Source organism: Physella acuta, unplaced genomic scaffold, assembly GCF_028476545.2.
Source record: "Physella acuta isolate Inbredline_101_S28 unplaced genomic scaffold, ASM2847654v3 ptg000079l, whole genome shotgun sequence".
Taxonomy (NCBI): domain Eukaryota; kingdom Metazoa; phylum Mollusca; class Gastropoda; family Physidae; genus Physella; species Physella acuta.
Window position 1 is genome coordinate 209524 of NW_026731599.1, and position 12028 is coordinate 221551.

General features: G+C 39.9%; 1 protein-coding gene across 6 annotated transcripts in view; it reads left to right on the forward strand.

Moving 5' to 3' along the window:
* Positions 1 to 328: 328 nt before the first annotated feature.
* Positions 329 to 12028, forward strand: part of LOC131954856 (ATP-binding cassette sub-family B member 6) — a 28418-nt gene continuing 16718 nt past the window's right edge. Inside the window, exons 1-5 of one of the 6 annotated variants that reach the window (XM_059318675.1) lie at positions 329 to 504; positions 2869 to 3207; positions 6109 to 6201; positions 9347 to 9546; positions 10783 to 10909. In XM_059318675.1, the coding sequence (XP_059174658.1) occupies positions 3010 to 3207; positions 6109 to 6201; positions 9347 to 9546; positions 10783 to 10909 (618 nt within the window). In that variant the 5' untranslated portion in view covers positions 329 to 504; positions 2869 to 3009. Of the gene's footprint in view, positions 505 to 629; positions 830 to 1358; positions 1378 to 2548; positions 2594 to 2868; positions 3208 to 6108; positions 6202 to 9294; positions 9547 to 10782; positions 10910 to 12028 lie in introns of those variants that run through there. The other 5 variants (XM_059318682.1, XM_059318689.1, XM_059318703.1 and 2 more) reach the window with 5 other exon arrangements.

Sequence of the window (12028 nt, forward strand, 5' to 3'; positions counted from 1 at the left end):
AAAAATGTTTGTTGGAGGTGGCTGAGGAACTTTGCCCAGAAAATTCAAAACGATCTGAAAATGTAGCTCGCCGTGTTGCAGACATTGATGAAAACATTGTGACTTAAGCAGTGGAAAAAGCAAGTTTCGCCATTTTTCAATTGCAATTGATGAGTCGCTGAAATTTATATAGATCTATATTTCTATATATTACTATATAATTTATATTTCGTTGGGGGTGGGGAAAGGGGGGTATATGTTCTTCGGTGGGGAGAAACTGGCCCCCGAACTGATATTTGATAGCTAATATGCGGCCCTCGGGCTGAAAATTTGGAGACCCCTGCTCTAGATCTATAGAAATCTAGATCTAGATCTTCCGTGTGAAAACGTGTTGTCATGATGACAAAGTGAAATTGTATAAGCGATGGATCTAAAATTATTTTAGATCTAGATCTAGTCTAGAGTCTACTCCTTATCTTACAGATTCAGTCAGTGTCGGAGTGTTGTTAAAAACTAAACTGAATGGTCAGTACTATTTTTAAAACGTTTAGATTTAATTTTATAGATATCTAGATCTAGATCTAAAGGAAGATTTTTTTTTAAGTCATGAATCCAGATTTCTAGATCTAGAAGTCTAGATCTACTTAACTAAACTATTCTAAAAACTTAAAGTTCAGCAAGGAACCTAGCCATAGATCTAGAATCTACTTAGATCTAGATCTAGATCTAGTTTTAGATAGATTCTACATCTGACTCAAAAACTTGAACGGAAAGTTTGAACGAAAGGTGCTTTTTAAAATAAGTTCTAGAATCTAGATCTAGACTAGAGTCTAGACTCTAGCAGTGGAAGGTCAGAAAAAGTGAAACTAATCAAAATTTAAATATCATATGACATGTGCAAAGTAGTTGAAAGTAGTTACTAGACAGAGATATAGTTTTATAGTCTAGATCTAGGTCTAGAATCAAGACTAGAGTGGAATCTAATCTAGAGATCTAGATAGATTCTAGATTATTAATAATAGTAGATCTAATACTAATAGCATTTTATATAATAAAAAAATATCTAGATTTCTCTAGGCCTAATGTAATACTAATAATATTAATTATTAATTACTTAAATAATTACTAATACTACATCTAGATTCTAGATCTATTATTATTACTAATAATATCTAACTTACTAGGCCTAATACTAATTACTAATTAATTATAGGCTAATAATCTAGATTCATAAATAATTAAAATTTTTTAGTCAAGAACTACTTTTTACTTTTTCTATTAAATTAAATATTAATCTAGATATTCTTACTAGATCTAGCTATTAACTATTAAATTATTAGGACTACTAATCTATTGTTTTAGCAGGTACATTAAATCATCAAGTAATGTGAAACAAAGGTGACTCATTAAATTTTAGTAATTATTTCACATTTTTAGGAGGATTTATGTTTTTAAAGTTTCAAAACTGTTTCAAAGTATCAATCATGTGCATGTTTTTAAACAATTGTAAAAAATACTTTTAACTTTTAAGTAATAAATCAAGACTAGCTATGTTTTCATCAGATGCAACCAAGCTTATTTAGATCTAGATCTAGGATCTAGATCTAGTTACTTTAGCAGCCGTCTTAGTACTTACTCATGGTTTTTTTGTGATAAAATTATAGTAGGAGATTCAGGGGAAACCACTCTAATTTACAGATGGTCGCTGTTAATATAGCTAATCTTGCTCGCTATGAACGCTGTTTAAACTTAATGTCTGATATATTTAGCCATTGCTTTTGGTTTATTATTCTGTTACCTATTACATTAGAGTTAGACACAAATATATCACAATGAATATAGTAATATACTTGTATTAAAGCCGTAAAAATGAGGTAACTTTTTTCACATTACTTTACTAGCCTCGGCCAGTTTTACGCACCTAAAATGATAGATTACTTTAAATTCTAATTAAAAGTTAAAAATCTAGATTAGTAATCTTATAGGTAATAGTTTAGTCTACCTCTAGAATCCTAGATTGAGTCTAGAACAAATCTCAATAGATCTGGAAAAATTTTAGATTTTGGCAGTTAGGCTGCTATTTCTAGTGGTCAGCTAAATCTATTCTCGAGGTCAAACACGATCTAAAAATTAAAAAAATAGATATCAGGACTGCCTGATTTTTATTTCTTCATAGCAAATCAATGTTAAATAGTTTTATTTCAACACCAAACCAAAGGTATCTGCAGGTTAAAAAAAAGGAATAAAATATTAGTGAATGTAACAGATCTATTCTAGTAGGCCTACTTATATAAAGACAAAGTACAGTGTCAGTTGTAGGTCAGATGATAGTCGTAGATCTAACTACTGCTAGATCGAAGTGTTCTTTTTTAAATTGTTATTACCGCTATCTAGCAAGTGTGGTAGTAGATTTAAGTCTATAAGCCTATGTGAACTTTAAAAAAATGACCAGAACTAGGTCTGTTTTTAATTTTCTTGAATGGGAAGAAGTGAGGGGGGGGGGGGGGGTGGAGGGAAGACATATACTATATTCCTGCTAAACTCCCAGTGACCCAGTCGGTCGACCGATCTATCTAAAATTGATAACTGCCATAAGTGTCTAAAGATCTACTAGGTAAAGTGGAATATTAAGTTGCAGGCATCTCTAGTCTGAGTACATGATTTATGGCCTCTATGTTAAATTATTTAATAATTGGACTTAAAGCCTAGTTCTAGGCCTTTTTTAGTTGACTTTTGAGGTGAATATGTAATTGTGGGAAACACTCTTTTGAATTAAAATGATTAATTAAAAGTATGATTGAATTTTATGTTGGCTAAAATTTGAGATGAAATGTTAATTTCTTCAATTAAGGGCATCTTAAAATAAGTTTCTATTTGACATTTTTTCAGTGTCATCACCCCAGAGTTTATGTTGATCAAATGTGCACATTCAAGCTTTAGCCATCACTGTTCTTAGAAGTGTAAGCTATGGCCTATTAAAGAAACTGTCCTGCTGCCCCTCAGTAATAGAAGCCTAACCCTATTTGAAAGATGGAGTTTTGTGGCAACAGCACAAGCTGGGCAGAAGCTTGGACAGATAATGGCCTGAACCGCTGTTTCTATGAGTCCACATCATCTACAATTCTTTTTCTGTTCATCCTACTGGCAGGAAGTGCTCAGTGTGTCTTATTTAGCAGATATGCCATAGGTCTACACAGGACACCTGTGGGCTGGGGATATCTTGGACAGGTATGTCCCATGTTTGTAACTGGTTAGCCAGGCTATGCATTCTGCGTGCAGACCCCCACACCCCATGGGCTGACCCCTACACCCCATGGGCTGACCCCCACACCCCATAAGCTGACCCCCACACCCCATAAGCTGACCCCCACACCCCATAAGCTAACCCCCACACCCCATGGGCTGACAGCCACACCCCATAAGCTGACCCCCACACCCCATAAGCTGACCCCCACACCCCATAAGCTGACCCCCACACCCCATGGGCTGACAGCCACACCCCATAAGCTGACCCCCACACCCCATAAGCTGACCCCCACACCCCATGGGCTGACCGCCACACCCCATAAGCTGACCCCCACACCCCATAAGCTGACCCCCACCCCCCATAAGCTGACCTCAACACCCCATGGGCTGACCCCCACACCCCATGGGCTGACCCCCACACCCCATGGGCTGACCCCCACACCCCATAAGCTGACCCCCACACCCCATAAGCTGACCCCCACACCCCATAAGCTGACCCCCACACCCCATAAGCTGACCCCCAAACCCCATGCTGACCCCCACCCCCCATAAGCTGACCCCCACACCCCATAAGCTGACCCCCACACCCCATAAGCTGACCACCACACCCCATAAGCTGACCCCCACACCCCATAAGCTGACCCCCACACCCCATAAGCTGACCGCCACACCCCTTAAGCTGACCCCCACACCCCCCACACCCCATAAGCTGACCCCCACACCCCATGGGCTGACCGCCACACCCCTTAAGCTGACCCCCACACCCCATGGGCTGACCCCTACACCCCATGGGCTGACCCCCACACCCCATAAGCTGACCCCCACACCCCATAAGCTGACCCCCACACCCCATAAGCTGACCCCCACACCCCATAAGCTGACCGCCACACCCCTTAAGCTGACCCCCACACCCCATGGGCTGACCCCTACACCCCATGGGCTGACCCCCACACCCCATAAGCTGACCCCCACACCCCATAAGCCAGGGTTCGTGCGGCCTCCTGAAATTCCAGGAGGTCCTGGAAAACTCCTGGAATCTTAAAAAACGTAAAAATCTCCTGGAATTCTCCTGGAATTTGAAAAAATATAAAAACCTCCTGGAATTCTCCTGAAATCTCATGAAATTTTATTAACCCGCGGCGCAAAACCCGACCGAAATTATTTGATTTTGTTCCGCCAATAATTGAATAGTAGTTTTTAAATGGGACGAAAATAAAAATAAACGCATCGGCCGTCGTCCGACTGAATCGCACTGCCATGATCTACACATCGTGTGGCACAGCCGAGTGTGTGGTCACGTGACGCTAGGCGATTGACCCGATTGGATGATACTATAAACAATTTCTAAAGATAGATAGGCCTACATGTGTTCCCGTGTTTGACTTGTCGGCTTTTGGATTTTTAAAGTAGACAGGCATGTTTCATAATTTTGTCTTAAACTATTGAAACAGCAAAAACAAATTGTAGTAGTATTTACGGCTCAAAATTAATCTTCTTTAGAAAACCCGGATAGCTGCGACCCGATCAAACAATGCTGATTCGCGTAACGCTTCATTATTTTATTTTATACATTAATTTTTCGTAAAAATGGCTATAGAAAATAAATTTAATTTTTCCAGTGGCTCTTTTTTCGGTTGACTAAAAATTGTTAATACGCTGAATACTAGCTTGCCAAATCGACCAAAATGGGCTGGGGTGGGTGGGGGAAGACAACTGACCATCCTACACGGTATGTAACACCCAACGTAACATCCATAGCTCAACCCGCCCCCACTACTCCGTGACGCGACAAGCCGACGGTCGGCGCCTTTGATGTTGTGTAACACCCGTACGCTACCCGAGCAGCTCGTGTGGTTTCATGCCCCACCTCCCTTCCCCCTTCACTTTGTGGAGTTGATGTTACTAATCCTTGGGCATAGATCAAGAAATCTTGCCAGACTTTTGTCTCTGAAAATACATAATATTCGTCTGACACGTTCATCGGGTTGGCCGACTAGCCTAGCATCATTGGATGTGGCATCGAAAAATCAATAAAATATCACGAAATGATATTAATAGGTGAAGTCTGCTTGCATTTATACCTCTTTTATAGTGAAAAACTCTTTAAAATTTGGTCCATACCCTCCCAGTATTTTTCCTCTTTCATGGTCTATCCCGGTTGTCTGAAAAATCTGCTATTTTTTTTTTAATAACAAAAAAAAAATCATAACTTTTTTGCTTATGGTCAGATTTTGAAAATTCAAACTGGTCTGTAGTCAGATTGATAGCCTCTATCTATTCTATCCTAATATGTAACTAATATATTGATTACATTTACTGAAATTAAATTTTTGCATTGGCTTAGCTAATTAAATGTATTATTAAGTACGCTTTTTTTTAAAATGTACAAATTGGGTTTCTTTTTTGTTTTTAAAATCTCCTTGAATTTTTTTTTAAACTCCTGGAAAAGTCCTGGAAAACTCCTGGAATTTTATTTGAACTTTTGAGCATGAACCCTGATAAGCTGACCCCCACACCCCATGAGCTGACCCCCACACCCCATAAGCTGACCCCCACACCCCATGGGCTGACCCCCACACCCCATGGGCTGACCCCACACCCCATAAGCTGACCCCCACACCCCATGGGCTGACCCCCACACCCCATGGGCTGACCCCCACACCCCATGGGCTGACCCCACACCCCATGAGCTGACCCCCACACCCCATAAGCTGACCCCACACCCCATAAGCTGACCCCCACACACCATGGGCTGACCCCCACACCCCATAAGCTGACCCCCACACCCCATAAGCTGACCCCCACACCCCATAAGCTGACCCCCACACCCATGGGCTGACCCCCACACCCCATAAGCTGACCCCCAGATGCTGTTGTCCCCAGATAGCCTGCACCATTGTGTTGATGCTGGAGGCCCTGGTGCACATGATACTCTCTGATGTTTACCTCAAGAATAAAATCCTTCTTGGCTACCAGGTATGTGTTCATCTCTTGGTAATGTGTATGATCTGTTGATGGATGTGTATGGATCTGTTGATGGATGTGTATGGATCTGTTGATGGATGTGTATGGATCTGTTGATGGATGTGTATGGATCTGTTGATGGATGTGTATGGATCTGTTGATTGATGTGTATGGATCTGTTGATGGATGTGTATGGATCTGTTGATTGATGTGTATGGATCTGTTGATGGATGTGTATGGATCTGTTGATGGATGTGTATGGATCTGTTGATGGATGTGTATGGATCTGTTGATGGATGTGTATGGATCTGTTGATGGATGTGTATGGATCTGTTGATTGATGTGTATGGATCTGTTGATGGATGTGTATGGATCTGTTGATGGATGTGTATGGATCTGTTGATGGATGTGTATGGATCTGTTGATGGATGTGTATGGATCTGTTGATGGATGTGTATGGATCTGTTGATTGATGTGTATGGATCTGTTGATGGATGTGTATGGATCTGTTGATGGATGTGTATGGATCTGTTGATGGATGTGTATGGATCTGTTGATGGATGTGTATGGATCTGTTGATTGATGTGTATGGATCTGTTGATGGATGTGTATGGATCTGTTGATGGATGTGTATGGATCTGTTGATGGATGTGTATGGATCTGTTGGTTGATGTGTATGGATCTGTTGGTTGATGTGTATGGATCTGTTGATGGATGTGTAAGGATCTGTTGGTTGATGTGTATGGATCTGTTGATGGATGTGTATGGATCTGTTGATGGATGTGTATGGATCTGTTGATTGATGTGTATGGATCTGTTGATGGATGTGTATGGATCTGTTGATTGATGTGTATGGATCTGTTGATGGATGTGTATGGATCTGTTGATTGATGTGTATGGATCTGTTGATGGATGTGTATGGATCTGTTGATTGATGTGTATGGATCTGTTGATGGATGTGTATGGATCTGTTGATGGATGTGTATGGATCTGTTGATGGATGTGTATGGATCTGTTGGTTGATGTGTATGGATCTGTTGATGGATGTGTATGGATCTGTTGATGGATGTGTATGGATCTGTTGATGGATGTGTATGGATCTGTTGATTGATGTGTATGGATCTGTTGATTGATGTGTATGAATCTTTTGTATTTTGGTGGATGGTTTAATTCATGGTTGAACCATCATTGGTACCTATATTGAGTCTAGCACAGGGGTCAGCAACCTTTTGAGACGAAAGAGCCAAAATGTGCAAATTACAAAATTTCCCAGATTTTAAAGAGCCACTAACATTTTTCTTTCACTATTATAATCTTTGATTAGGATTATATATATATTACATATATATATTCACTACTACACCCAGAGGAGTCGCAAGGAGGGGGCCGGGGGTGACACCATATAGGGTCTGACACCCAGACCAAAAAATGCAGAAATGTAGAATATTTTTTGCCAATTCAATAAATGGTTAATTACAAATAAAAAGTATTTTAAGTACATAATGACGATCCCCAAAAGTGGGGGGGGGGGGGGGGGTTACACCATGAGTTGCCGCACCGGGTGACACCCGACCTACGACGCCACTGACTACACCTTTCATCCGATCGCCACAAAACTTAAGGAAGTTGCTGGGAGGTATCTGTGAAAAAAAGGCTAATTCGGTTGACTCTTCGGCAGGGCTCGATTCTATTCTTCCCTGTATATGGTATATAAAAATAAAAGTCGATTGCAGATTGACACCTGGCGTACCCATGAGCACCATGACACCTACGTTCATTTTAAACAGCGCGATAGGCTATGAATACAATGAGTTGCTATAGTCGCTCATTTAATCAAATCAGGCGCGTCCTCCAGCGTCTCTGCAGGGTGCGATTGGGCGCCCAGGGCTATCCCGCAAGCACTACACGCCTACGGCACATGAAATTCGACTTTCCGTCTCCGACACTTTGGCGGATAGTGATTAACGGTGATATTACGGTGAGTGATTAATGTACACTCAAGGCTTTTATGGACTGTAGTGTAGTTATACCGATAAACATGATCCAAGCGCAGACATCGTTTACATTTCATATAATTCAATTTTAGAAAACAAGGAAGTATTTTGAAATAGGGAGTAACTAAATATTTTAATAGAATAGTAAGTTTCTATTGGTTATATGTATTATTATATCGTACATTACAGAGTGTTGCAGACTAATATTTTTATGAGTTTTAAAAATTAAATAAATAATATTTATAAACTTTTGTGCAAGGAGCTGAAGAGCCGCAAAAAGACATTAAAAGAGCTGCATGCGGCTCGCAAGCCGAAAGTTGCCGACCCCTGATCTAGCATCATTTGTACCTGTATTGAGTCTACTTGTACCATCATTTGTACCTGTATTGAGTCTACTTGTACCATCATTTGTACCTGTATTGAGTCTACCATCATTTGTACCTGTATTGAGTCTACCATCATTTGTATACCTGTATTGAGTCTACCATCATTTGTACCTGTATTGAGTCTACCATCATTTGTACCTGTATTGAGTCTACCATCATTTGTACCTGTATTGAGTCTACCATCATTTGTACCTGTATTGAGTCTACCATCATTTGTACCTGTATTGAATCTACTTGTACCATCATTTGTACCTGTATTGAGTCTACCATCATTTGTACCTGTATTGAGTCTACCATCATTTGTACCTGTATTGAGTCTACTTGTACCATCATTTGTACCTGTATTGAGTCTACCATCATTTGTACCTGTATTGAGTCTACCATCATTTGTACCTGTATTGAGTCTACCATCATTTGTACCTGTATTGAGTCTACCATCATTTGTACCTGTATTGAGTCTACTTGTACCATCATTTGTACCTGTATTGAATCTACTTGTACCATCATTTGTACCTGTATTGAGTCTACCATCATTTGTGCCTGTATTGAGTCTACCATCATTTGTACCTGTATTGAGTCTACCATCATTTGTGCCTGTATTGAGTCTACCATCATTTGTACCTGTATTGAGTCTACCATCATTTGTACCTGTATTGAGTCTACCATCATTTGTACCTGTATTGAGTCTACCATCATTTGTACCTGTATTGAGTCTACTTGTACAGGTACTAGAGGCGTGTACCATCATTTGTACCTGTATTGAGTCTACTTGTACAGGTACTAGAGGCGTGTACCATCATTTGTGCCTGTATTATGTCACTGTGGCTACTGGCTATGGAGAGACGAAGTATGTTACCAAGTTTACCAACTAGAGGTCAAGGCCTTGTCCTACTTCTCTTCTACGGCTTGTTGTTTGTCCGCGAGAATCTCATGTTTATTTCCTGGAACAATCCCACTTGGTGGTGGAAGCTGCAAAGGTCAGTGAACAGGTCATAATAGTTGAAACGGTCATTGAACAGGTCATTGTAGTTGAAAAGGTCATTGAACAGGTCATAATAGTTGAAAAGGTTAGTGAACAGGTCATAATAGTTGAAAAGGTCAGTGAAGAGGTCATAATAGTTGAAAAGGTCAGTGAACAGGTCATAATAGTTGAAGAGGTCATAATAGTTGAAAAGGTCAGTGAACAGGTCATAATAGTTGAAAAGGTCAGTGAACAGGTCATAATAGTTGAAAAGGTCATTGAACAGGTCATAATAGTTGAAAAGGTCAGTGAACAGGTCATAATAGTTGAAAAGGTCAGTGAAGAGGTCATAATAGTTGAAAAGGTCAGTGAACAGGTCATAATAGTTGAAAAGGTCAGTGAACAGGTCATAATAGTTGAAAAGGTCAGTGAACAGGTCATAATAGTTGAAAAGGTCAGTGAACAGGTCATTGTAGTTGAAAAGGTCAGTGAAGAGGTCATTATAGTTGAAAAGGTCAGTGAAGAGGTCATAATAGTTGAAAAGGTCAGTGAAGAGGTCATAATAGTTGAAAAGGTCAGTGAACAGGTCATAATAGTTGAAAAGGTCAGTGAAGAGGTCATAATAGTTGAAAAGGTCATTGAACAGGTCATAGTAGTTGAAAAGGTCAGTGAACAGGTCATTGTAGTTGAAAAGGTCAGTGAAGAGGTCATAATAGTTGAAAAGGTCAGTGAAGAGGTCATAATAGTTGAAAAGGTCATTGAAGAGGTCATAATAGTTGAAAAGGTCAGTGAACAGGTCATAATAGTTGAAAAGGTCAGTGAACAGGTCATTGTAGTTGAAAAGGTCAGTGAACAGGTCATTGTAGTTGAAAAGGTCAGTGAACAGGTCATAATAGTTAAAAAGGTCAGTGAAGAGGTCATAATAGTTGAAAAGGTCAGTGAACAGGTCATTATAGTAAAAGCTGAAAAAATGTCATCAAACAGGTCACAAATGCATAAAGTAGTAAACATTCTCCCAATAAAAAAGGTTGCAAATTGAAGCTGCTATAAACTAAGCCTTCGCCTAATATGCGTTACTAAAATTGAAGCTGATATAAACTAAGCCTTCACCTAATATGCGCTACTAAAATTGAAGCTGCTATAAACTAAGCCTTCACCTAATATGCGCTACTAAAATTGAAGCTGCTATAACCTAAGCCTTCACCTAATATGCGCTACTAAAATTGCTATAAAAATGTTTGTGTGCCCACAGTGCTGAAGATGGCTTGGAGCTGGGACTGTTTGTACTGAGGTACCTGCTGGCATTCTGTCTCTTGGTCCTAGGCTTGATTGGTCCATCCATTCAAAGGTCATCCTACACTGCTGTTGCTGACCCAGAGGTTGGTGTCAATGTCTGTCTATCAACTGGTCATCTTCTAATGTCTGTCTATCAACTGGTCATCTTCTAATGTCTATCAACTGGTCATCTTCTAATGTCTGTCTATCAACTGGTCATCTTCTAATGTCTGTCTATCAACTGGTCATCTTCTAATGTCTGTCTATCAACTGGTCATCTTCTAATGTCTGTCTATCAACTGGTCATCTTCTAATGTCTATCAACTGGTCATCTTCTAATGTCTATCAACTGGTCATCTTCTAATGTCTGTCTATCAACTGGTCATCTTCTAATGTCTGTCTATCAACTGGTCATCTTCTAATGTCTATCAACTGGTCATCTTCTAATGTCTATCAACTGGTCATCTTCTAATGTCTATCAACTGGTCATCTTCTAATGTCTGTCTATCAACTGGTCATCTTCTAATGTCTGTCTATCAACTGGTCATCTTCTAATGTCTGTCTATCAACTGGTCATCTTCTAATGTCTGTCTATCAACTGGTCATCTTCTAATGTCTGTCTATCAACTGGTCATCTTCTAATGTCTGTCTATCAACTGGTCATCTTCTAATGTCTGTCTATCAACTGGTCATCTTCTAATGCCTGTCAACTGGTCATCTTCTAATGTCTGTCTATCCACTGGTCATCTTCTAATGTCTGTCTATCCACTGGTCATCTTCTAATGTCTGTCTATAAACTGGTCATCTTCTAATGTCTGTCTATCAACTGGTCATCTTCTAATGTCTGTCTATCAACTGGTCATCTTCTAATGTCTGTCTATCAACTGGTCATCTTCTAATGTCTGTCTATCAACTGGTCATCTTCTAATGTCTGTCTGTCAACTGGTCATCTTCTAATGTCTGTCTGTCAACTGGTCATCTTCTAATGTCTGTCTATCAACTGGTCATCTTCTAATGTCTGTCTATCAACTGGTCATCTTCTAATGTCTGTCTATCAACTGGTCATCTTCTAATGTCTGTCTATCAACTGGTCATCTTCTAATGTTTGTCTATCAACTGGTCTTCTTCTAATGTCTGTCTATCAACTGGTCATCTTCTATTGTCTGTCTATCAACTGGTCATCTTCTAATGTCTGTCTATCAACTGGTCATCTTCTAATGTCT